The 22,951-nt window shown below is 38.3% G+C and overlaps 1 protein-coding gene across 2 annotated transcripts in view; it reads right to left on the reverse strand.

Annotated features, from left to right (window-relative positions):
* The window catches only part of DPH6 (diphthamine biosynthesis 6), a 188,837-nt gene extending 174,140 nt beyond the window's left edge, over positions 1-14,697 (reverse strand). For both annotated transcript variants that reach the window (XM_053697948.1, XM_053697947.1), the window contains exons 1-2: positions 14,621-14,697; positions 5,048-5,142 (exon numbers count right to left, since the gene is read on the reverse strand). In XM_053697948.1, coding sequence (XP_053553923.1) covers positions 5,048-5,142; positions 14,621-14,643 — 118 coding nt within the window. In that variant the 5' untranslated portion in view covers positions 14,644-14,697. The remainder of the gene's footprint in view (positions 1-5,047; positions 5,143-14,620) is intronic.
* Positions 14,698-22,951: the final 8,254 nt, after the last annotated feature.

Below are 22,951 nucleotides of genomic sequence, written 5' to 3' on the forward strand. Positions count from 1 at the left end.
TATACTTGTAAGACTAGTGAGAGAGAGGACATTAAACCTGCACTGCTGAATATGAAAAGAAAAAAAACAGTAGGGCCTTACTTCAAAATTGTACTGAACCAAAGGCAAAGTGTTATTTCCGTCTAAAAAAAAAAGAATAAAAAAAAAAAAAGGAATCATTCTCAATTAATAGCAGAAATTCTTGTCAGGAGAGACTCCATCTCAAACTTTCAAATATAATGTGCCCCTTAGTCTAAAACTCAGCTGCAAGTGCTTGATGATTTTCTGCCAAGCAACAACCTGGAATATACAGTTGTAATCAAAATTATTCAACCCCCATTGCTAATCAGGTTTATTGTCAAAACGTACAGACTTTCAGCTGTTTGCAATGAACAAATCAAACTAAAGCAATTGAAATAGCTCAACACAATGAAAGCTTTAAGTAGTTTCCATAAATTTAACTGAAAATGCCATTTTTAATGAGTTCTGTAGTCTCAAAATTATTCAACCCCTTCATGGCAAGCATCTTTAGTACTTAGTAGGGAACAATTTTGCTGTTATGACCTGCTGCGAACGAGATGCATAGCCAGACACCAGCTTCTGGCAGTGTTCCTGAGGAATCTTAGCCCATTCCTATTGAGCAACGGCTTCCAGTTCAGTAATATTATTGGGTTTGCATGCTGCAACCACCTTCTTCAAATCCCACCAGAGATTTTCTATGGGGCTCAAGTCAGGGTACTGTGATGGCCACTGTTGAATCTTACAGGACTTCTTCTGCAACCAAGTCTTGGTGGAATTTTTGGTATGTTTGGGATCACTGTCCTGTCGGCATGATGTTTTCTCCTAAGATTTCCTGATACTTCAAATAATCCATCTTGCCATTTTCCAGTGCCAGAGGATGCAAAGCAGCCTCAGAGCATGACCGAGCCACCACCATGCTTAACTGTAGACAGACTATTCTTTTTAGCGTATGCTGCATTCTTCTTCCGCCAAACATACCGCTGATCCATCAGGATGAAAAGTTTCAGTTTTGTGTCATCGCTCCACAGAGCAGAATCCCAAAACTTCTACTTATTTATATGATTTTAAGCATATTGGAGCCGACTTTTCTTGTGCTTTTGGGTCAGTAGTAGTGTATGTCTTGGAGTCCTGGCAAGGAAACCTACTGTGTTTAGTTCGCGCCTTACTGTGCAAACTGAAACGACAGTGCGGATCAGGTCCGCAAGACCTCGCTAAATGCGGAGAGCAATACGCTCTCCACATTTAACATTGCACCAGCAGCTCACAAGAGCTGGTGGTGCAACGCAGCCCCCTGCTGACTCGCGGCCAATCGGCCGCCAGCAGGGGGTGTCAATCAACCCGATCGGGTTGATTTCCGGCGATGTCTGTCCGCCTGCTCAGAGCAGGCGGCCAGGGTTATGGAGCAGCGGAGACTCGCTAGAAACACGGCCCTTCAAGCTCCGTACGGAGCTTGATAAATATGGGCCTATGTCTCAACTCAAGGGTTATTCTCAACCTGTCTTCTCAGAAATCTGGTTGCAGCTGTTGATAGCTTCCTTTTTCTGCCCCATTCAGGTGTTGTAACCACTGTTCCTTTAACTTTAAACTTGCAAACTATGCTTCTAACGGTGTCTCTAGCAAGATTCAGTGCCTTCGCTCATTTTTTTGTATACTGTTCCTCGTTTGCAAAGAGGGATGATCTCTTCTCTTAACTTTTGGACCATTCTTTTGACACTCAACAAACCCCAAGTTCAGGGATTTCATGTGTTCTAGCTCAAGCCCACCTGGTGCAACTAATAAAGACCTTGATTAATTTCTGAGTGCATAAAAAAGGTGTCTAAGACATCAGTGTCAGTTTGTCTACTTGCCTTGTTCACCTTTTTTTGTGCACTCAGCGTATGTAGCTGCTTTTTGTATTTTTTAATCTTTTTCATTAAAAATCTTTTTATCTGGATTCTTGTGTGCAGAGCCTGCCTTCCTCCCTTTGCACTTATCATTTAGTGGCTTGGTTTCTCCACTTCCCTTGAGGAACTTACCTTTACCTACCGGATGCACTTCCGGTTTAGCACTGTGAGATTCGGAAGTTGCTAGGATCGTCACCCCTTCGTTTGTATCAGTGCCCTGATTATGTATTCTTAAGTCCATTGTTTTACCTAAAGTTTCAGGAACTCTTTTAGTATAGCTCCACTTGTGGGGACTGGGCAGGATGGAGAGTAGATATCTTTATTCTGGTTTTTAAGTGTAGACATAACTAACTTTGCTATAAGCATTTGGTTTTCCAAGGATGATATATGAAAATATTCTTATTTTTAATTCACTAGCATTTCCAGACAACACTTTCCTCATAAGACAAAAAAGGATTTGTTTCTATTCAGTTCCACAAGTGCTTTTGTATTTTAATAGCACAGTGTCAGGGTGCCAGGAATCAGACTGAGACGAGAAGTGCAAAAATAATCACACCTTTATTAATAGCAAAAAATAATAAAAAGTCCACAAGTCAAATAACAAGCCAGGAGTCAAAACCAGAGCTGGTAGTAAGACGAGCCGAGTCAGGAGCCAAAGCGAATAGTCAGACGAGGAGCCGGAATCAGGAACAAGGAAAACAGCAGAGTCAGGAACAAGCCAGGGATCAGGAACCAGGAAGAACGTCAAGCAGCCAGGTAATACACAGGAACTCTCACAAACAGGTCTGAGACAACGCAAAGGCAAAGCATACTGAACAGAGGCCCTGTAAATAATAAGTGATGACATCACATTTCTGAGACTGCATCCTGTCTCACATGGATGATGCACACCAGTCTGGCCATAAAAGGAAGTGCAGGAAATGAGCAGCATCCCCCACAATGCACCATAGTCAGAAAGAGAGGTGAGTAAAATGGCTGCCAGCAGCACATGGCAAACACAACAAGGAGAAAACCCTGACACACAGGAAATCTATTTTTTTCAGAATACGATTCCTCTAACACACACAGAAAAAATATTGGGATGAGCCACTATTACAAATGGTGGCTTGATGAGTTGTGGTATTCTGCCACAGATACATTATTAAAACCTTATCTAAAATGTAGTAATTATTTATGACAACACTAAAAGTAAACTGTTTGTCAGTGGTGATGATATTAAAAATTCACCAGCATCTGTAGAAAAGCCTTTTATGACATACAACTATGACTACAGTATTATAAAGAGTATTATAAGCATTCATTATTATTATTTAGTAATAAGAAGATCAAAGAATCAGCACAACTCAGCTCTCCAAACTTAGTGAACCTATGCCATATTATGAGGGCAAGTATCTATGGAAGTCTGTATGACCCTTTATAGCTATATGTAACTACATGAATCTGTCTGACAGTAGTGTCTTGCTCATATGTCAGTGTCTCTGAATATTGATGTCTGCATTGTATGTCTGCATCACTCTCACTGTGTATGCTTTTGTAGGAAACACTAGTAGAAAGTTACAGATACATTTATGTAACTGCCATAACTACTTATACATGTATACACTGATCAGTGCTTGACAAATCCATGTCTAATTGAGGAGCTAGTCAGAAAACGGAGGAGCTACCTACACTATTTAAAGGGATATGATACAGGTTTTCTATGTTCCATATAAAAGAGTACTTTAAAATGTATTACAGTGCTTTTTTTAAAATAAATATTCCTGCAAGCAATAAACTAATTTGTGCTACAGGAGTTATCCTGTCTGCCAGTAAGCAACAGATACATGTTGTCCCTTTAAAGGGACATTCAACAGCTGGGTACAGCTACAGAAGCATGGTTACTACTAACAATGCTATTGATTTTTTCTCCTGTACCTGCAGATCTTTTTAAAGTCGTTCTCTTATTTTAATTCATTACAGAATCCAGCTGGTAAAGCTCTGCATTTTATGCTGGGCGCCGCCATCTTGTAGCACGCGTATTGATGCATCCTGTGACAGAAGCAGTGCGATTTCACAGATCTGTGCTGCTACAGGCTTTTTGACAGCTGTACCTTGAACTTCAGTTTAGCTCACACGTTAGAGAGTGTTAACATAACAGTTTTGCAGTTTGCTGCACAGTTTAAATGCTACATAACAAATATAAGCTCTAAGATGGCTGCGCGCAGTATTTAGAGGCAGAGCTTCACTGGCTGATAATTGCAAGGGGTTAAAACAAGAAAACGGCTTTGAAGACTGCTGCAGGAACCGGAGAAAGAATAATAACATGGTGAGTAGCAAACATGCTATTGTAGTTGTACTGTAGCAAAAATTCAGACCAGCATCTGTATATCTTCTGGCATGCAAGCAGTTCAAATCACTGCATTTGTCAGCAGCTTAATGTCCCTTTAAGAGTTAGCAGATGTGTTTTGGGTCTAAACATATGTAGAATAATCTAGAAAATGAATATAATAGGAATTGTGTCTCCCTTGCTTCTGGCATTTATTAAAGGGACAGTCAACACTTGACGCAACTTAACTCTATACCTTAGATCAGGAACATAAGATTCCGCTGTAGTGCATCGCATGTTGAAACACTAACTGTATTGGAGTAATCAACCAAAATACTATTGTTTATGTCATGTAGATATGTCCGCCAAACTCCTCCCCATCCTCCTTCGTCCCCTTCTCTAATATTTTCCCTGCTCGTTCATGTTCCAAAGGGTGACGTTGCGGTTTCTGATAATGCGCATGCGCATTATCTTCTGCCCGCTCGCAAATGCAAGCTGAAATCGTAAGTGCGAGTAGTATCGTAATTGTAAGTCCGAGGTTAACACGCATGCGCGGTCCGTGAACGCGCTTTCAATTTCAGTCCAAGGAATGGAACCTGATTGGCTACTCGTTTCTAAAAGAAGGTCCATACGTAAAGGTGGGGGGAGTTAGGCAGCCATATTCACATCAGAATCGAGAAGTTATTGTACAAGATTAAAAAGGTGAAGGAAGGAAGTAAGAGAAAGGGGGTACGTTGCAGGCGGATCTTCACTTTTAATTTTTTCATATAGGTCAATGTTATGTCGAGTGTTGACTGTCCCTTTAAGCCATGACATTGATGGTATATGTTAATTACAGCACACAAACTTAGTACATTACCTGTTTTCTGAGGAGGTCTCAGATTGGCGAGGGCAACAATCTGATGTCCTGCAGAAACACACTGCATCATGTTATAGCAGCTGTCCTTTCCACCACTAGGAAACAAAAACACCAAGGATTAAATAAGCACCGCAGTAGAGAACCAACGTGTCCAATGGTTTACTATAACCACGCAGCTCTAAAAAATATAAATGTAACTGATGTCTAAAATACTCACGTTTATATTTACACTTGTAACACAGGAAACCAGTGTGGTTAAAAATAAATGTTTGCTTATTTTTTTAAATAATCATATTTTATATAAATTAGATTTTTTTATTAAATACTTTAAGGAAAAAGCTATTTAAAGATTGTTTACTAAATAAAGGGCTATTGACCCATGACTACTATTTGTTTAACTCCCTCAAAGGGGTTAAACACACAGTAGCAATACCGCTCTGGGCTCTCAGAGCACTGCTAGTCCAGAATGGAAAACTTTGCTAATCCAATCAGCAGCACTAGTTGCACATCTAAACCATGCGACTTGGGCTCCTGATTGGCTCAGTGGCGTTTCCGCTTAGAACCAGCAGTGCTCTGCAAGTCCTGAGTGGTATTTCTACTGTGTGTTTAACACCTTTGCAGAGGTTACACACACACAGTAGTCTAGAGTCAATAGTCTTAAAATAAAATACTCTAACAAATAAGAGCATGTCATTTTAGTTTTGATTTGTATGCCCCTTTAATCTGAAGGTTATTCTTTCTGAAATAAGAATTAGTTTTTAATTACGGTTTGTAGCATGAGGTTATATATTCATGGCTGCAATGTTTACATTTTTTGGTAAATTAATTTAATTAATCAATTCTCAATGTCATGCTCCCCAAGAAGTCTTTGTAAGATTATTTTGGGAATTTTGTCTATCTAGATGACATTATCACCGATGCTTGGTTTTGCAGTTGTCAAAACTAAGAATTTGTGTCTGCTGAGATAACATGACTCTTATTTACAGCAACCACATTATAAATATACAGAGTTGAGAAAAAGACCTTAATCCCATTGCTCCTCTGCAAATTTATGTACACAGAAACAAGCCCTTACCTTTAAAGTGCTAACTTTCAAGAAGCTCAATGAATATTAGATTGTTTAGAGTGTAATAGATCTGCACAAGGAGCTATGTATGAGGAGGGAAGGGCTAACGGTAAAAATCAAGGTGAAACCTATGTTATTGTTTTTGTTAAAGGGACACTGAACCCAACTTTTTCCTTTTGTGATTCAGATAGAGCATGCAATTTTAAGCAACTTTCTAACTTACTCCTATTATCAATTTTTCTTCGTTCACTTGCTATCTTTATTTAAAAAAGAAGGCATCCAATCTTTTTTGGTTTAGTACTCTGGACAGCACTTTTTTATTGGTGGATGAATGTATCCACCAATCAGCAAGAATAACCCAGGTTATTCACCAAAAATGGACTGGCATCTAAACTTACATTCTTGCATTTCAAATAAAGATACCAAGAGAATGAAGAAAATTTGATAATAGGAGTAAATTAGAAAGTTGCTTAAAATTGCATGTTCTATCTGAATCACGAAAGAAAAAATGTGGGTTCAGTGTCCCTTTAAATAAAACTATTTCAATTGGTATTATTTAGGTAATGATTATTTTTCTCTTTCCAATAAAGTACAGCAGAAATGTTGTCCAAGTAGGAATGATATTTCACTGTGCAATTAAGTCATAATTTTCTAGGTATTTCTAAAAGTATATAACCAAATCAGTAATTTTCTGATATAACTGTAAAACTAATCTGAAAATGTGGTATTGTAAAAATGAAACATTGTAAATATTAAAATTATAACAACCAGCAAGAATCAGTCTTCATGTTGAAAACCATGATTTATATTGAGTCTTACTGATTTAAATCAAATCGAACCTGCAAGAAATTGGACACATCACCCTAACTCATTATGACAGACTGCATCCCATTAAAGTTAAAGTAAATTTTGGCCTTCATTATTAATTACATTCAGTAATCGTTAATCCAGTATTACAGTCCGTAAATTTATTTTAATATATTCTTTTTAGTTTTTTGTAAAATTCTATTTGAAAAAGCGTAACCTTTTGTATACTTCTTCCGCCCACCCGCTCATTTCCTGCTTAATCTCCTATACACGTAAGAGCGGTCCCACCCACTCTTACGTGTACATCCTTGTGCGTTCATGTTAAAGGGACAGTCTAGGCCAAAATAAACTTTCATGATTCAGATAGAGCATGTAATTTTAAACAATTTTCCAATTTACTTTTATCACCAATTTTGCTTTGTTCTCTTGGTATTCTTAGTTGAAAGCTTAACCTAGGAGGTTCATATGCTAATTTCTTAGACCTTGAAGGCCACCTCTTTTCAGAATGCATTTTAACAGTTTTTCACCACTAGAGGGTGTTAGTTCACGTATTTCCTATAGATAACACTGTGCTCGTGCACGTGAAGTTATCTAGGAGCAGGCACTGATTGGCTAGACTGCAAGTCTGTCAAAAGAACTGAAATAAGGGGGCAGTTTGCAGAGGCTTAGATACAAGATAATCACAGAGGTTAAAAGTATATTATTATAACTGTGTTGGTTATGCAAAACTGGGGAATGGGTAATAAAGGGATTATCTATTTTTTAAAACAATAAAAATTCTGGTGTAGACTGTCCCTTTAAGCGTTGTGTATATTGCGCATGCGTAAAAATTTAGAGACACGCATGCGCATTATCAATTGTGGGCGTTAAAAGGAGTAGCTTGGGACACCAGTGGGGGACCAATGGAAATGAGAAAGACGATATTCGTCATCACTACATATTTTTTTTTTTATATCCAGGCGGAGGAACGGCAGCATTTAAAAGGTACATTAGGGTGAAATATAGTAAGGATTCAAAAAATGTATCAAATAAAGTTATACTGATTTTAGCTCTTTGCGATTCTGCATAGTGGCATATGAAAGTTTACTTTAGATTCTGTCAAACCTGTCCTCAAGCCTCTCCAACAGGCCAAATTTTAAGGATTACCTTGTGTGAGAGCAGGTAAAATAACCATGTTTATTAATCAGCTGATTATTTCACCTGTGCTCCAGTTCAGATATCCACAAAATGTGGCCTCTTAGGGAGGTCTGAGGACAAGTTTAAAAACCAGTGATGTTGATCTATTCCAGAGGCTCACAAACTTTTTTGTTAAGAGACCAGTCACTAATGGTGGAATTTGCTGGGGCAACACACGTGTCTGATTCTTTATAATTGTGCATACAATTTTACAAATACAATTTTTTTTGGAAATACTATTTGTTTTTTTTAGAACATAAATCTTTAATATCAAATACAAATGTACCATTTCCTTTTTTGGAAATACAATACAATTTTTTTCTTTTGGAAGTACAATTTTTTATTTATTTTTAAATACACTTCCAGTATGTGTCAATTCTTATATATAGACAAATAATATAAGTCAGTTTGAAATAAGTACAAAGTTGTGGCCACAAATAGTATAATAAAAACATGATATAATAAATAGAATCTAAAAGTGAGAAAAAGCCAACTGTGGTGTCTCTTAATATACAAGCTCAATACAATATTCAATGTGAGCACAAAGTTCCGTGTACTCGAGACAAGCCCAATTCAATGTGAGCACAAAGTTAAGTGTACTCGAGACAAGCCCAATTCAATGTGAGCACAAAGTTCCGTGTACTCGAGACAAGCCCAATTCAATGTGAGCACAAAGTTCCGTGTACTCGAGACAAGCCCAATTCAATGTGAGCACAAAGTTCCGTGTACTCGAGACAAGCCCAATTCAATGTGAGCACAAAGTTCCGTGTACTCGAGACAAGCCCAATTCAATGTGAGCACAAAGTTCCGTGTACTCGAGACAAGCCCAATTCAATGTGAGCACAAAGTTCCGTGTACTCGAGACAAGCCCAATTCAATGTGAGCACAAAGTTCCGTGTACTCGATACAAGCCCAATTCAATGTGAGCACAAAGTTCCGTGTACACGATACAAGCCCAATTCAATGTGAGCACAAAGTTCCGTGTACTCGATACAAGCCCAATTCAATGTGAGCACAAAGTTCCGTGTACTCGATACAAGCCCAATTCAATGTGAGCACAAAGTTCCGTGTACTCGATACAAGCCCAATTCAATGTGAGCACAAAGTTCCGTGTACTCGATACAAGCCCAATTCAATGTGAGCACAAAGTTCTGTGTACTCGATACAAGCCCAATTCAATGTGAGCACAAAGTTCTATGTACTCGACACAAGCCCAATTCAATGTGAGCACAAAGTTCTGTGTACTCGATACAAGCCCAATTTAATGTGTCGACTCTATTAAGGCATTTGAAGAAAGGTGAAGTTGTCAGTAGGCGTTTAGCTCTCAAATAACTCAGGGGAATCTTACCAGTGCTTCTGGGTGCAAGTCTCTGTCTGGGGTGAGTATTGGACGATTCGTATCGCTATTGGAGCTTTACTGTTATATGGAAGTGAGGATGGGGAGGGTGCGGTGTTGAAAGGACTTCCATTCCACTCTTATTGGAACACATTTATACACTCAGAGAGACCAGAGGAGAGTTATCTAAAGCCAGGCCATCCAATTGGTTCAGTGATCACACATGACCACATCCTGTTTAGAATACACGGAACTGATTACCCGCAGTGACTGAAGACGCTGAAACAGCACAGAGAGAAGACATCTCTCTCGGTATTCCAGGACTGTGTCACTTTGGCGGTACGAATCGTCCGATACTCACCCCAGACAGAGACTTGCACCCAGAAGCACTGGTAAGATTCCCCGGGTAAGCCTGGCTGGTACACAGTGAACTTATCCTCTAAAGACTTGTCTGAGTTATTTGAGAGCTAAACGCCTACGAACAACTTCCCCTTTCTTCAAATACCCTAATAGAGTTGATACATTAAATTGGACTTGTATCGAGTACACAGAACTTTGTGCTCACATTGAATTGGACTTATATCGAGTATACGGAACACAGAATATTGTATTGAGCTTGTATTGAGAATACTTTGTGCCTATAATATCAAGCTATATTTGATATTGAGACGTAAAAGCTTGATTTATCTCACTTTTAGATTCTAAGGGCTAGATTTCTTAAAGCTGAGGCGTACAGGGGCGCGTATACGCGCCCCTGTACGCCTCAGCTCGCCTGTGGCGGGGCGAAAATACCCGCAGGTATTCGGCATTGCACACGAGCGCAATTTTGCGCTCGCGTGCAATCCCACCCCCTGCCCGCGCACAGCCAATCACGCGCGGGCAGGAGCTGTCAATCTCCTCGGTCTGACTAGACCGAGGGGATTGAATTTCGCCAGATTAGAGGTGGCGAAGAGGCTAAGGAAGCAGCGGTCTGGTGACCGCTGCTTGATAAATGATGGCGAGCAAGTTCTTGAGAGAACTTGCTGCCGTAAGGGCTTAATAAATCTAGCCCTTAATATTATGTTTTTATTATACTAGTTGTGGCCACAACTTTTTACAAACTGACTTATATTGATATTCGTCTATGTATAAGAGTTTTGTTTATATGCTGAACTCATTGGGTCTGCTATCATTGTTTAAAACAATTGCATGCTTGTTTTTAGATAAGTAAAAAATACTATTTATTTTATACTGAAGTTTCATTTAGTCTGTTTAACCCCTTAAGAACACGGCCATTTTTCAATTTCTTTCCCTGAAGGACCAGGGCTATTTTTACATTTCTGCTGTGTTTGTGTTTAGCTGTAATTTTCCTCTTACTCATTTACTGTACCCATACATATTATATACTGTTTTTCTTGCCATTAAATGGACTTTCTAAAGATACCATTATTTTCATCATATCTTATCATTTACTTTAAAAAAATGATAAAATATTAGGAAAAAATGGAAAAAAACACCCTTTTTCTAACTTTGACCCCCACAATCTGTTACACATCTACAACCACCAAAAAACACCCATGCTAAATAGTTTCTAAATTTTGTCCTGAGTTTAGAAATACCCAATGTTTACATGTTCTTTGTTTTTTTTTGTAAGTTATAGGGCCATAAATACAAGTAGCACTTTGCTATTTCCAAACCATTTTTTTTTCAAAATTAGCGCTAATTACATTGGAACACTGATATCTGTCAGGAATCCCTGAATATCCATTGACATGTATATATATTTTTTTAGAAGACATCCCAAAGTATTGATCTAGGCCCATTTGGTATATTTCATGCCACCATTTCACCGCCAAATGCAATCAAATAAAAAAAATTGTTCACTTTTTCCCAAATATTTTCACAAACTTTAGGTTTCTCACTTAAATTATTTACAAACAACTTGTGCAATTATGGCATAAATGGTTGTAAATGCTTCTCTGGGATCCCCTTTGTTCAAAAATAGCAGAAATATATGACTTTGGCGTTGCTTTTTGGTAATTAGAAGGCCGCTAAATGCCACTGCGCATCACACGTGTATTATGCCCAGAAGTGAAGGGGTTAATTAGGGAGCATGTAGGGAGCATCTAGGGTTAATTTTAGCTTTAGTGTAGTGTAGTAGACAACCCCAAGTATTTATCTAGGCCCATCTTGGTATATTTCATGCTACCATTTCACCGCTAAATGCGATCAAATTAAAAAAAACTTAAAATTTTTCACAATTTTAGGTTTCTCACTGAAATTATTTACAAACAACTTTTGCAAGTATGGCATAAATGATTGTAAATGCTTCTCTGGGATCCCCTTTGTTCAGAAATAGCAGACATATATGGCTTTGGCGTTGCTTTTTGGTAATTAGAAGGCCGCTAAATGCCGCTGCGCACCACACGTGTATTATGCCCAGCAGTGCAGGGGTTAATTAGGTCATTTGTAGGGAGCTTGCAGGGTTAATTTTAGCTTTAGCATAGAGATCAGCCTCCCACCTGACACATCACACCCCAGGATCCCTCCCAAATAGCTCTCTTCCCTCCCCCATCCCACAATTGTCCCCGCCATCTTAAGTACTGGCAGAAAGTCTGCCAGTACAAAAATAAAAAGGTATATTTAAAATTTAAAAAAAAAATTGTAAAGCATATTTACATATGCAGCTGTGTAGGATCCCCCCTTAGCCCCCAACCTCCCTGATTCCCCCCCCCAAACAGCTCTCTAACCCTCCACCTCTACCTTACTGGGAGCCATCTTGGGTACTGGCAGCTGTCTGCCAGTACCCTGTTTGCAAATACAAATGTTTTTTTTTTAGGTTTTTTAATTTTTTTCCCCCATTTTTTCTGTAGTGTAGCTTCCCCCCCCCCCCCACAGACAAATCCCCCACCCGCTCCCAGATCCCTTAGATTTATTTTTGTTGGGGATTGTATCCCCCCTTACTGCCAGTCTTATATAATTATTTTGCTGTAGTGTAGCGGTTCTCACCCGCTTCCTCCCCGTGCACGCGCCCACCCACCGGCCCCCGTGCACGCACCCAACAATCCCGCCCCCCTCTCTCTTCAATTTGTCACCGATGGCCGCCCACCCGCCTCCCACGGTCAGCTCCCACCCACCAACGATTGCGGCCATCGATGCCGGTGCAGAGAGGGCCACAGAGTGGCTCTCTCTGCATCGGATGGGGGAAAAATGTTATTGCAGGATGCCTCGATATCGAGGCATCACTGCAATAACCGTAAAGCGACTGGAAGCGATCAGGATCGCTTCCAGCCGCTTTAATCCCCAAAGTCGTACAGGGTACGTCGCTGGTCTTTAAAGACCAGGTTGTGTGCGACGTACCCTGTACGACTCGTGTTGTTAAAGGGACAGTCTACACCAGAATTTTTATTGTTTTAAAAGATAGATAATCCCTTTATTACCCATTTCCCAGTTTTGCATAACCAATACTGTTACATTACTATACTTTTTACCTATGTGATTATCTTGTATCTAAGCCTCTGCAAACTGCCCCTTTTTTCAGTTTTTTGATAGACTTGCAGTCTAGCCAATCAGTGCCTGCTCCCAGATAACTTCTCGTGCACGAGCACAGTGTTATCTATATGAAATACGTGAACTAACACCCTCTAGTGGTGAAAAACTGTTAAAATGCAATCTGAAAGAGGTGGGCTTCAAGGTCTAAGAAATTAGCATATGAACCTCCTAGGTTAAGCTTTCAACTAAGAATACCAAGAGAACAAAGCAAAATTGGTGATAAAAGTAAATTGGAAAATTGTTTAAAATTACATGCTCTATCTGAATCATGAAAGTTTATTTTGGCCTAGACTGTCCCTTTAAGGGGTTAAGACTATACTTATTCTCCATCTATCCTTAGCTTTTAGCGCCCCTCTCCTTTGTTTTTATACTTCTGTTCGTTTAGATAAGTAGTTGTGGGAGATCTACTTTTAATTTTGGAGGAGCATTAGGATTTGAGTAAACCAACAGAACTTCATTTTATTTTGACTACCTTAAAGGGACAGTCTACTCCAGAATTGTTATTGTTTAAAAAGATAGATAATCCCATAATAACCCATTCCACGTTTTGCATAACCAACAAGGTTATATGAATATACTTTTTACTTCTGTAATTACCTTGTATCTAAGCCTTGGCAGACTGCCCCCATATTTTAGTTCTTTTGACAGACTTGCATTTCAGCCAATCAGTGCCCTTTAATAATTAACTCTACGGGCCTGAGCACAATGTTATCCATATTGTAGGGTGACCATATTGCCGCTTTAAAAAGGGATATGAAAAATACATGTTCTTTTTAACTTTTTTGCACAATAAAATGGATGTTTTAACCGGCTTATTTTCTCCTGCTTGATGTATTTGGAAACCGCAACTTTGTCACTACTATATTGAAAAATACATATGTCAGGTCTGTTTTCAGGGCTGTTTGAAGAAATGTTTTGTATAAGAACCCTGACATATGTATTTTTCATGTGTCCCTTTTAAAAACAGCAATATAGTCAGCCTATCCATATGGCACACGTCCATTAAATGCCCTCTAACCGTGAAAAACTGTCAAAAGCATTCAGATAAGAGGTGGCCATCAAGGGCTTAGAAAATAGCATATTAGACTACCTAGGTTTAGCTTTAAACTAAGAATACCAAAAGAACAAAGCAATTTTGATGATAAATGTAAATTGGAAAGTTGTTTAAAACTGCAAGCCCTATTTGAATCAAGAAAGTTTCATTTTGACTAGACTGTCCCAAGGATTTAAAGGTACTGGCATTTATAACAGATACATAAACCATGTGGGCTGTGAAAGCGGTTTTGAACCAGTAAATCATCATGTCAGAAAATCAGGAGCTCTATATTGTTGACAACAACGCAGGATCTAACAATGTATTTTCTTTTTAACGGACCAACACTTATATTGCACTGGCAAAAAGACAGATGGGCACATTGTAAATTAAAATAAAATAATCCCAAAATTCTGAGCAATGCTTCTATTTTATTAAGTGCAGTACTCTACATAAATAATAGGTATATGCGGTTTAGGTTAATGTGTACTACACTTGTATCCGACTAACACAAGATACATGTAATGTGGTTTTCTGCTACATTTCTCAGCACAAGTAGACTCAGACTGAAAGAATGCGAGAGATGCAGGTGTGCGTATGTTATTAGCAGCTTGTTTCAATCACCTGATAAGCGCCACCACCCTCATAATGCCGATCACTCACACCTTCCCAAACCTCAGCTCCAAAGACCCGGAAATACCCCGCACGTGTTGCAATGAGCATGCGCAGAGCAACACTGTCTCTCAAGACCCAGTGTGACTGATAGGGTGACTGTTGTAGTGCCTGTGAGATAAAATACTCTCAGATAAATGGATGCTTATTTGTTGGGGGGTGCGTTTTCACTGACTCCAAATCACTGCTAAAATAGATTGGCATATAACTTCTGATGTTGCCTTTGTAAATAATTATGCATTATTGTTATAAGGTTACGTTGTTTAAATAGAAATATTATTCTATTACGTAATTGATCAGTTCTTAAAGGGATACTACACTCAAGCAACATTCGAATTTACTCCTATTATCAATTTGTATTCGTTCTCTTGCTATCTTTATTTGAAAAGCAGGAATGTAAAGCTTAGGAGCCAGCCCATTTTTGGTGCAGCACCTGGGTAGCGCGCTTGCTGATTGGTGGATAAATGTATCTGCCACTAAGCAAGCGCTATCCAGGGTCCTGAACCAAATATAGTCAGGCTCCTAAGCTTTACTTTCCTACTTTTTAAATAAAGAGCAAGAGAACAAAGATAATTTGATAATAGTAAATTAGAAAGTTGCTTAAAATTGCATACTCTATCTGAATCATTAAAGGAAAAAATTGGGTATAGTATCTCTTTAATCTGGTGTATTTCTGAAATTTACAAAAAACGAAATGCAATTTCTGTCCGAGGACTGGATTCTGATTTGCTTATCAGTTTAAGAAGAAGGCAGCTACGTAATAGTGGGGGGAGTTCGGCATCCATATTGACCTGTATTAGAGTAGTTAGCGTCGCTGATTAGGACAGAAGCAAGGCGGCAAGGGAGGAGGGGTATAGTGTAGGCGGACCTCCGTTTTTTAATTTACAATATAAAAACATGTTACACTAAGTGTTGAATGTCCCTTTAAGTGTTGGAAAAATGTGTTTTTCCTTATCTCTTTGCCAAAGCTACTGCAATTTTTACGAAATGCATGCAGTGAAAAAATGAGAAATCATGACTTTTACTGTGGGACTTGCAGTCCCAGATATTGGTCTGTATGTGACTGGAGGGAAGTGAGTACCTGCAGCTGTTTCCTGTAGCTTTTATATTTATGTGAAAGTCGGTCTATACACACTAATCATGCTGCACATTACACAGACACACTATACACAGATTTTAATGAGGAGGATGCTGTTCATGGGAGGCAGTTGATATTTTTAAAAGTCAGCGTATATGTAGCAATCTTATTTCTTAAAGTGAAGGTAAAGTTTAGGTAATCCGAATATATCTATGCATTCTTTTAACATTGGATAAGCTAATCGCTAACTTTATTCAATAAAAAAAAAAAATCTTTTAATTTTATTCATAAATTTTCCTACTGTTCCATCGATAACTCCTCCCATCCTCTATACGTAATCTCAGAAGTGCGTTCATGGTGATCGCTGCAAATGCGCATGCTATAGAGGTTGAAACCAGTCTCATATGCGCATGCGTTAATCGCAGGGAAAACATAATATTAAATGAAGAGCTGTTTTCATTCATTACTATGTTACGCGAGAGAGAACAGCTCTTTCTTTATACTCTGCGACCCGAAGTATCCGTAGTTAAGTGATCCTCTTGTGCGTAAATCACTGCTTCCATAAACAAAAGAAGTACGCATGCGCAAAATGTGAACACGCTATGCGACTAATAGCAAAAAAAGGAATGCAGCGCATGCACAGTGCATAGAGTAGGCGGATGACGTAGGGTCACTGCCGCCTAACGGCCAGAATTTCAACTGGCTAATGGAAAAAACGTCACTCAAAAAGAAAAAGAAAAAACAGGTCGAATTTTGAAATCTGAAAAATGAAAAATAAAAGTGAGATTACGGGATTTGTAAGTAAAAACCGAAAAAATGATGACTTAAAGTCCTATTCAATTTGAAAAAAGATTTGAATTCTGGATCATTGACAAGGTAACTTTACCTTCACTTTAACTGGGTAGAGAATCTGAAGTACCTGAACAATAATCACATCATTTTATATTAGTTATAATTTTATTTCCGGTATGAGTAATAAAAACATACAATGATTATTTGTATAAGCAAATATTACTATGTTTCAGTCTACACATACAGAAACTAACTTACTGCCCACACTCCAAATCTACCCTTTGGGTTTGTCACTTACATTTTATAGATTTCAAATGAATCCACTGGACTATGCCCAGTTGAACTATAAAAGGAACCAGTAAAACTCAGTACTTACTTTCATTCAGAGGGCAAAGTGGTCCAAAATAAATGTTCACCAAGCCAATTGCTATAGAATAAAATATCAGCCAAATCTTAACATTTTTAAAACAAATTATCATCCTTTTTTATTATAATTTTTCAATAGCCAAACTCTACACACCGTTTGCATTATTTGGAGGACTTAATCTGGGCTTTAGTCTACAGACAAGGCTAGCTACAGTCATAAAGTTAGTATAAAATGCTTAGTTTTCTTTTGGTTTATCTTATAAAACCAATTCGGGACAGATGTGTACCAGGGATGGCCTTGCAGAATCAGCAAGAAGCATATCAAGTTTTGAGACTTAGAAATTGCTTAACTTGCATAACTAATAACATGAAAAGGGGCAACATAAATAATAAACATTTCTTTACTGTAAATATTTCACATTCCAAAGTTCTGCACATAGGGGAATATGTTCTATATATTTCAAATTAAATATTTATCTATCTATCTCTCTTTCCTTTCTCTCTCTCTCTCTCTCTCTCTCTCTCTCTCTTTCCTTTCTCTCTCTTTCCTTTCTCTCTTACCTTTTCTTTTCCTTTCTCGCTCTCTTTCCTTTCTCGCTCTCTTTCCTTTCTCGCTCTCTTTCCTTTCTCGCTCTCTATCCTTCTCGCTCTCTCTCTCTCTATCCTTTCTCTCTCGCTCTCTCTCTCTATCCTTTCTCTCTCGCTCTCTCTCTCTATCCTTTCTCTCTCTCTCGCTCTCTCTCTATCCTTTCTCTCTCGCTCTCTCTCTCTTTCCTTTCTCTCTCTCTCTCTCTCTCTTTCCTTTCTCTCTCTCTTTCCTTTCTCTCTCTCTCTCTCTTTCCTTTCTCTCTCTCTCTCTTTCCTCTCTCTCTCTCTCTCTCTCTCTCTCTCTCTTTCCTTTCTCTCTTTCTCTCTCTTTCCTTTCTCTCTCTCTCTTTCCTTTCTCTCTTTCTCTCTCTTTCCTTTTTCTCTTTCTCTCTCTTTCCTTTCTCTCTCTTTCCTTTCTCTCTCTCTTTCCTTTCTCTCTCTCTCTTTCCTTTCTCTCTCTCTCTTTCCTTTCTCTCTCTTTCCTTTCTCTCTCTTTCCTTCCTCTCTCTCTTTCCTTTCTCTCTCTTTCCTTCCTCTCTCTCTTTCCTTTCTCTCTCTCTTTCCTTTCTCTCTCTCTTTCCTTTCTCTCTCTTTTTTAACAAAAGATACAAAGAGAAAAGAACATTTGATAATAGAAGTAAATTAGAAAGTTGTTTAAACTGCTTCTCTATGCGAATCATGCAATAAAAAAAATTGGGCTTCATGTCCTTTTAAGGTTGAGTGAAATCTCTTTTTATATGTCATATATATGCATGTACATTGTGTGGATAGATACTATGCATGTTACATCCTGTAGGTTGAATATATATTTGAAGGGGTTAAGCATTTTGGAAAGAGTGTGGCATGTCTGTCAGGAAGGTCCTATGGCCGGATGAAGGATATAGACTTGCATGCGAGAGCCTCTATTTACGTTGTTATACTCCCTGTGCATCTACACATGAAGACACAACAGCTGGGAACAAAGAGGAGGAAAGGGTGGGATGTTCCATCCTAAACCCTAGCATCACACCTTCTGTTATGTCCGGTGTCCATAGAGACTTGCTGCCAGAGAATGATCATGCAGGTCTGTGTATTTGATTATCAATGTAAGATTAAATAGATATAAAATGCAAAAAGGAAAATGCTGTAATATTTAAAAGAATTTTAATATTACACTATCGCTTGTATTTAACTTTGTGTTTAACCCCTTGCACATGGATTAAACACATAGTTAAAGTTTGCTCACTACTGGGAGCTAGCTGAACACATAGAGACAAAATGTGTGCAATTACCAGCTAGTGTAGGATATGTACATATTCTTTTCCAACAAGGGATAACAAGTGAACAAAGAGAACAGAAGTGAGTTTAAAAGTGACTATCCCTAAATAAAAAAAATGGGTCTGGAAGTTAATAATAAACATTATTAAACATAAATATAATGGCCTAAATTCATTTTTATTTAACTGGCCAAAATGTATTAAAATATATATTTAAACAAAATTTGCTGCTTTTACATTTTTATGCCTACAAACTGTAGCTTTGCCATTTAGTGCAATAGAGGAGGACTTTGCCTGGGAGAGAAAGTGGCATAGTACTGAAGGTGCTTCTAGTCTGCTTTCTGATTCATACTAGTGTAGTGTGTGTCTGGACATCAAGTAAGTGTGAATCAGATCGCACACCCCTGCTACTTACAGTAGTATGGTGCTTTTTCTCTTTAGAATATCCACACTTCCAAGGACAGCAGATATAAGGCATCATGGGAAGACTCATTGCGCTTAGTCTGGGGGCAATCTCATTATACCAGATACAGGTGATGGCTTTATATGAAGACATTGAACCAGCCCAGTGGATAGTTGCCAGCATGCTTCAAATATATATATATATATATATGAGTGAGCAGAGGGAAAATCTAAAATTTGCCAGCTGGATGATGCACCTGCAAAAATAGTCCTGGGGAGAACACAGGGTAGGTTGTCACAGACATTTTGGAGAACTAACTACAGTTCTTCTGTGGATTTAAGCAGCCTCAATTGCTTCTGTCTCTTCATGTAATCCCAGACAGACTCAGTGATGTTGAGATCAGGGCTCTGTGGGGGCCTTTTCATCACTTCCAGGACTCCTTGCTCTTCTTTATACTGAAGATAGTTCTTAATGACTTTGGCTGTATGTTTGAGGACATACCCATGCTGCAGAATAGATTTGGGGCCAATCAGATGCTTCACTGATGGTATTGCATGATTTATAAGTGTCTGCTTGTACTTCTCAGCATTGAGGAGACCATTAATACTGGCCAAATCCTCAACTCCTATTGCAGAAATGCAGCCCCAAACTTGCAGGGAACCTCTTCTGTTGCCTGCAGACACTCATTCTTGTACCACTCTCCAGCCCTTCAGTGAACAAACCTGCCTTCTGATACAGCCAAATATTTTAGAGGTATGGCTCTTTGGCCTCAAGTCTTACAGGACCAGACTTCTTTTGACAGTAGATGGGTGTACTAGGGTCCCACTGGTTTCTGGCAATTTTGAGCTGTTGGCACTGCTGGACATCTTCTGATTGAGATGGGAAGTAAGCATGATGTGTCTTTCATCTGCTGCACTAAGTTTCCTTTGCCGACCACTGCATCTACAATCCTCAACGTTGTTGGTTTCTTTGTGCTTCCTCAGAAGAGCTTGGACAGCACATCTGGAAACCCCTGTCTGCCTTGAAATTTCTGCATGGAAGAAACCTTGCTGATACAGTATATCTACCTTGTGTGTTGTTGCTGTGCCCAGTGTTGCCATGGTGTATGCATTTTGACATTAAACTGTCTTCAGCAAAATGACCTTGCTAGTTTGGTTGTTCCTCACCCAGTTTTATTCCTCCTTCAAAGTTGTTTCTGTTAATGATTGTGTTTCAACCTACTGGTGCACTTGACTATATATCTACAAAATTCTTGACTTTGAGCAAAAATAATTGATGCAGTTTTCTAGGCAAAGGGTGATCCCACCAAATATTGATTTGATTTAGATTTTTTTTGTTCACTCACTTTGCATTTTATTAAATGATAAAAAATAAACTATTAACATTTCTTTTTCTGAAAGCATTCTTACTTTACAGCATTTTTACACCTTCCTAAACCTCTTGCACAGTACGTCACAATTATAATTTTTTATACATTATTTTTTTGGCTGTGTACCTTGGTAGGCTGGCTCGGGCACTTGTGTGCTGGTCTCTCTACTACATACTTTTTATTTTGATGTCACCCCTGTCTTCAGACAATAATACAGTGAACAAACTCAGGATATATTTGTGTAACATATGATCTAATATGTGCCTGATATATTCTAAGCAGGATTTACCTACATTGTATATGTTTCGGATGATGCAGTTGTATAATACTTCTTAAATGTTTTTAATTTGTTTACACTTTTTCCGTAGCACGCTGTGTGGCGGCGTATAGTAGCAGTCAAGGTAATCATCAGGATTTCGTCGGAAATCATGTGACACTGTGTGGAGGTCCTGGGGCGCTGTCAGTAGCTGTGGGCGGCATATGGGAGCACATAAAATGGTGAATTTGTGGACTGTATTATTGTCTGAAAACGATGGGGGAGGGGGTGATCCCAAAACATCACATGTGTTAATACATTTTCTAGCATAAATCCCGGTGAGTGCCTTCTATGTCTGCAGTATGTATGTATGTATGTATATATGTATATGTGTATATATATATATATAGAGAGAGAGAGAGAGAGAGAGAGAGAGAGAGAGAGAGAGAGAGACAGAGAGAGAGAGAGAGAGAAAATAACTCATTGTGTAAATTTTCTCTATATTTTGTATTTAGTGGAGGATTTTAAACTTACTTTTCGCCTCCCCATAATTTTAATTGTTATATATATATACACACACATGCACAATTGCATGTTAGTGTAATCAGTGTTTCAGTCTGCATCCTTTAAATGACAAAAGACGTAAAAGGGACACTAAAGTCAAAATTAAACTTTCATAATTCAGAGCATTTTTAAACTTCCCAATTTACTATCAAACTTTGCTCATTTTTTACATGTAGACATTCTAAAGCACAAGCCAACTACTGACCATGTGCAAGAGTTCACAGTGTATACCATATGAGTCTGTAATTGGCTAATGGCTGTCACATGATACAAGGGGCCATCAAATCAAAATACATTTTAAAATGTATCAGAAAAAAAATTCTACTGCTCATTTAAAATTCTGAGTAAGTGCTTTTGAATTGTCTTGTTATTGTGCTACTGTATTTAATCTTTCTTTAGTGGCTTTACATTAGTATTAAAAAGCAAACACTAAATAACTAGCCCATGAGACAAAACCGAAACAAAGTAGTGCATCACACAGTTGTCAAATAGTTAAACTCATACATCAATTACACATAGTGAAACAAACACAAACACAATATATAACTGAATACAGTCTTGTTCTAAACAGTTTACAGTTTTATGGTAGCCCTTGTACTTTTGTTTCAGTTGTGCTGATCCTAATCAGCACAGCCTGAGCTATATATGCAACAAGTAAACAATTGGGATTGTCACATCCGTTCTTTATGCAAATGACGTGTAAGTGACTGGGTAAATTAGTCTGATGGATGCTGACCTTGCACCTGGGATTGCACAAATATCGGAAATATATATGGCTGGAACTGCTTCATGCATATTCCACAGGAGGAATAAGGGCACTGACCTCTTCTGCAATGAACAATCATTTAAATATTAAGCTAATCCAATATTTCTTCCTGATTCTGTAGCTTTTGGGAGGAATTCCTGTTTATATTATGTATGGAGCCACTAAACCTCTTGTGTGCCCAAGAGACGATAATAGGCAAGCGTTTGAAAACTTCTACTAATCTGAGTGTTTTTTGCACACAGATTTTGTTTGCAACCACAAGATAGCATACATCCTCTTAAAGTAGTCTGCTATACGTGAAGAACGCCTACTAGGATTTGTATGAATATGCCTTCTACTGAGCAGTAATCATCATGTGTATTTCTAAAATGGCACATGCTACAGTTTCACATAAAAGCAAATGTAATTTATGGACTGATATAAACCTTTAAATAGTTAAAGGGATAGCAAACGCCAAAAATTGTATTGTTTAAAAAGATAGATAATCCCTTTATTGACCATTGCATAACCAACACTGTTATAGAAGTATACTTTTTACCTCTGTAATTACCTTGTATCTAATCTTTTAAAAGATCTGAGATAAGGAGGCAGTCAGCAGAAGCTGACTGCCTCCTTATCTCAGATCTTTTAAAAGATTATTTTCATGTGCGTGAAAACACATGAACTAATGCCCCCTAGCTGTCAAAAACTGTCAAATGCATTCAGATGAGAGGCTGCCTTCAAGTGCTTAGAAATTAGCATATGAGCCTATGCTCATAAAGCTAGGTTTAGCTTTCAACTAAGAATAACAAGAGAACAAAGCAAATTTTATATAAGTAAATTAAAAAGTTGTTTAAAATTGCATG

Source organism: Bombina bombina, chromosome 1 (genome assembly GCF_027579735.1).
Source record: "Bombina bombina isolate aBomBom1 chromosome 1, aBomBom1.pri, whole genome shotgun sequence".
In the NCBI taxonomy this organism is placed as follows: domain Eukaryota; kingdom Metazoa; phylum Chordata; class Amphibia; order Anura; family Bombinatoridae; genus Bombina; species Bombina bombina.